The 4,429-nt window shown below is 64.2% G+C and overlaps 1 protein-coding gene across 1 annotated transcript in view; it reads right to left on the bottom strand.

The window, feature by feature from the left end:
• Nucleotides 1-874: 874 nt before the first annotated feature.
• Nucleotides 875-4,429, bottom strand: part of TMEM82 (transmembrane protein 82) — a 3,772-nt gene continuing 217 nt past the window's right edge. Inside the window, exons 2-5 of the mRNA XM_015412577.1 lie at nt 3,489-3,663; nt 2,659-3,067; nt 1,773-1,960; nt 875-1,179 (exon numbers count right to left, since the gene is read on the bottom strand). Of these exons, the coding sequence (XP_015268063.1) occupies nt 1,078-1,179; nt 1,773-1,960; nt 2,659-3,067; nt 3,489-3,663 (874 nt within the window). The 3' untranslated portion in view covers nt 875-1,077. The remainder of the gene's footprint in view (nt 1,180-1,772; nt 1,961-2,658; nt 3,068-3,488; nt 3,664-4,429) is intronic.

Below are 4,429 nucleotides of genomic sequence, written 5' to 3'. Positions count from 1 at the left end.
CCCCCCCCCCGGTAGCCGGGCAAAGAAGGTTCAGTGGATCCACACTGCAGTTTGGTCCGTGGCCAAGGGGTCGCCAGCAATGTTCTCTCTAAGCTGTGGAGTCTTGTGAGCAAAAATTCTACTTTGTGAGCTAGTGGCATTAAAATTGTGAGTGAGTGATTTGGCTGCTGCATCTATTAGTTTGCTCTGGAGCCTTCCTTCCTGAGCTGAGGCAAAAATGGGTGAGCTGGAGGCTAAAAAACTGTGAGCTAGCTCACACTCACTCAGCTTAGAAGGAACACTGGTTGCCAGGCCTGCCTCTGTGCCCCGCAGCTGCCCAAGGCCTGCAGGGAGCTGGAAGCAGAGCTCCGCCATGCTCAAGCCAGCCAGGAGGGGCCCCTGTCCCACGAGCACTTCTGGCCCCACAGGTGTGGCTGCCTAGGCACACGGCCACCCCAGCAAGCAGGCCGGGGCCCCCGAAGTGGAGGAGGGCCGGCTCTCACAACCCAAAGGGAGCCCCGTCAGCTGAGCCCCAAAGAAGAAGAAACAGCAGGAGGAAGGAAGGAAGAGGACACAGGCTTTGCACCAGGCTCCAGGATCCCCCAATTTTATTAGCGGCAGCAGGGAACCAGAAGCTGCAGCACGCAGGCTATGACTGCATGGACAAGTGGACGCACCAGGCAGAAGTCCCTCCTAGGTAGGCAGGAGGTGGCTGGGGGTCTTCTGGAAACAGCACACCCAGGAACCAGTCAACAGCTCCAGCGTGCAAAGGAAGCAGAAGGCAGGACACCCCCAGCCGCACAGAAGACCCTCCCGACGGCCAGCGCACCCGGACAAGGAGTCCCTTCCTCATCAAGTCCAGGCCAGGAGGTGGCGCCTTGCCCCCCCCCTTGGGATATGCAGAACCCCGGGCAGCAGCCAGCCCGGCTTTTGAAAAGCAGCCCCCCCCCCAACCCACTGGAAGGTGAGGGAAGCGCAGCTGCCTCCGAGAGACTCCCCAGGCGGCCTTGCTGGGAGCAGGAGGGGGCAGGGAGCGCTGGCGGATGGGGGCCTCCCACGCGTGGACCGTCAGCGGAGCACCTGCCTTGCCCTTCCGCCTCAGGACGTGGCTGCTGCTGAGGACTTTGCAAGAGGGTCTTCGTGCGGATTGATGGGCCTCCGGGAAGGAGCAGCCGAGTGGGAGAATCTCTGAGAATAATCCTGACACCCCCCACCCCCGAAAGCCGTATTAGATTCAGGACGGCACGGTGGGCACCAGGCCCTGCCCTACGAACGCACTTTGCTGGCAGTTGCCTTCTGGAGCTGGGGAGGGAGGCCCACGAGGGCCAGGCAGGGAGCCTCCCTCTTCAGGAGGACCGCCAGCTGGCCGGGAGAGGGGCCATCCTCGCGGGAGACAGCCTCCTGGCCTTTTGGCAGCCAGGAACCCGCTGAGCAGAGTCCTTCCGGGCCGGGTTGGTGGCTCACTCAAGCCATGGGCAGCGGCACAGGAGAAGGCGATGGGTGAGCCTCCACCCACGGGGCAAAGGCCACCATCGCCCGGGTCCGGGGCAGGCAGATCTGCCGCCGCCACGGCCACCCATGGGGCTTGCTCCAGAACCCCTTCCCCCTTCTCCCTCCCCCCCCCCACTCCTGGTCATCACGGCAGGCCAGAGATTGGCAGGCTATCCGAGCAAAGGCCCTCTGCACGGCGACCCCCGTGCTCTTGGGCTGTCGAGTGGACACGGGGGGGGGGGCTCTCCTTCAACAGAAGGGCCTCCACGCCCGCCTCCCCGGGGCCTCGCCCCCTTCCTCACCTGCTTCCTGCAGATCTCCAGCGTGGCTCCTGCCCGCACGAGGCACCAGATCTCTCCCACCAGGGAGATCAAGATGTTCAGGACGTCTGTCCACCGGCCGACCGTCATCAGGAGGATCAAGAGGCCGCCCATCCTCACAAAGACCGTCTGGTAGGCCACCTGCTGGCTGGGGTTCAGCCGCTGCTCCTCTGCCCTCCGGCCAAGGGAAGGGAGAGCCTGCTTAGGCCGCTGCCGCCAAGGGGCCCTTCCATGGCGGAACAGCCTCCTCTTCCCGCCTGAGCAGCCCTGGGCGAGAGTCTCCTTCCTTCCTTCCTTCCTTCCTTCCTTCCTTCCTTCCTTCCTTCCTTCCTTCCTTCCTTCCTTCCTTCCTTCGTCAGGGCTGCTCCCGCACCCGAGCGGGGAGGGGGCTCCAGTTCACCACCACCCGTGAGGGAATGGGTTGGTAGTCTGTCCTCAAAGTGCCACACTCCCCTTCAGTAGCAAAGTAATTTCCACCGGGAAGCTACTGAGAAACGGCCTTCTTCCTGTCGGGGCCCATTCCGCACTGCACACGCCGATCCCCGCAAAGAGAGATCTGAACACGCTTTTCCACGGAAATGCACTTTACTGAAGTTCTGCCCTTTCTCCACCCCAAACCGTACGAAGAGACAATCTCTGCTTACAAGATGATGTGCTACGTGCTCTTGTCTGCCTACCCCATGCTGGTCTCTCAAAAGCTGACCCTTCAGCCATGTTTGGACAGCTGCTGTGAGGTCATGGAATGCCCACAGGCATTCCAGCTCCTCAGGATGAGGAAGGTCAGCAGCTGAACAGTTTGCTAGATGTGCAGTTTCTGGGAGGCACTTTGGCTAGGAGGGGCGCAGAAGGAATAGGAGGGAGGCCTCACCTTGCATATAGATGACCAGAAGTGTATAGCAGATGGTCAGCGGGGTCCAGAAGCGGACGGCCTCCGAGGTGGTGAGGAAGTCCCGGTTGATCAAGGCCACAGCCGTCAGGTCAGCCACCAGGAAGGCGACCTTGAGGGCATTGCACAGCAGCCGGGGGATGCCGTGCCAGGTGGTGAGCAAGAAGAGGCAGGCCCCGCAGTAGCGCTCTTTGCAGTGCAACTCATACATGGTGAACACGTGGCGTGCCAAGCGCCAGACGTAGCAGGTCAGGAGGCCGGCCAGGCCCACGCTGAGCAGCAGGTTCCACGTCCGGTGGGATGCCCCCTCCTGGAGGTAGCTGAGGCTGCAGGAGACCCCGCATCCCAGGGAATACTGGCAGAGCAGGAAGAGCTGGCTGCTATGCACCCCCTGGAGAGCCAGGACACAGGGGCTGGCTTGACGGACCACCTGGCCCCCAGCCAGGCCCCCCCCCCCGCCAGAGGATCACCCAGCTCTCTTGCCAGGCGGGAGCACATCCCCTCCCGGGCGGGGCGGGAGGGGGCAGTGACGCCCCCCCCCCCCATGGCTAGGAAAGGCCTTCCTTGCTCGGCCCTGTTCTCTCCGCAGAGGAAGAGCCCAGGCCAAGCAGGGCTACAGCCGCCGCCGCCGCCGCTGCCCCAACCCTCTGGCCAGGAGCCCCAGCAGCCCTGCCCCTCGCGGCAGCCCCCCAGCCAGCTGGGGCCCACACGCTTCTGCCCTCCCAGCCCCAGAGAGGCAGCCCAGGGAGGAGACAGTGTGTGCGTGCGGGGTGGGGAGGGGAGCCCATGGCTGCCCCCCGGGCGACACACACCTTCTGGAGGGAGAGGAGCGTGGCCACCGCGCGGAGGGAGAACTCCAGCACCACCAGGGCCGCCACCCGATACCCGATCACCGTGAAGAGCCCAGTCAGGATGCAGAGGTGCAGCTGGTCCAGCAGGGCCCACTGGCCTCGGACGGCCTCCTTCTCCGCCTGCCGCTCCGGGTCACTGGGGGAGAGTGTGCAGGGGGGGGGAGGTGAAAGGGCAACCACCTGGCGTGTGCCCTGTGGCCGGCTGGAGCGGGCGGGAGGGCACCGGGCAAGGAGGCACAAGGCACAGGGGGGGGGGCCTGTCCGGCCTTTCCTGTTGGGCACTCCTGGGTCCTCTGGGCCTATTTATACCCTGAGATATCAGGACCCTTTGGACTGCAACCCTGGCCGAGCCATGAGCCACCTGCAGAAATGGGCCGGCTCTCACCCCACTGGAGCCCGCCTGGGGCCAGAACACGGGCTGCCCGCAGGCTAACGAGAAAGAGGAGAAGAGATTGGATTTACACCCCGCCCTTCACTTCCCAGAGGAGTCTCAGAGCGATTTACAATCTCCTTTCCCTTCCCAGAACACAACACCCTGTGAGGTAGGTGGGGCTGAGAGAGCTCTTTGGAGGACTGCTCCTGAGAGAACAGCTCTGAAAGAACTCGTGACTGACCCAGGGTCACACCAGCGGCTGCAAGTGGAGGAGGGGTGGGGAATCAAACCCGGTTCTCCCAGATTAGAGTCCGCGCACTTCACCAGGACACCAAGGCGGCATTCGCCGCGGGGGCTCGAGCCTTCTTCCCCTCTCCCTCTCGGGACCCGGCCTCGCCCGCCGACCCGCCCGGGGCTCCTTCGAAGAAGCCCAGCCCGTCTGCCGCCGCCGCCGCCGCCAGCGGCGGGGTGCCCAGCAGAGCAAGCGCAGTTCCCGCAGGAAGCACCGCCCCCCACCCCACCCCACCCC

The sequence above is a fragment of the Gekko japonicus genome, unplaced genomic scaffold (genome assembly GCF_001447785.1).
Source record: "Gekko japonicus isolate JY-2015 unplaced genomic scaffold, Gekko_japonicus_V1.1 scaffold131, whole genome shotgun sequence".
Lineage (NCBI taxonomy): Eukaryota > Metazoa > Chordata > Lepidosauria > Squamata > Gekkonidae > Gekko > Gekko japonicus.
This window is presented reverse-complemented; position numbering and strand designations above follow the sequence as displayed.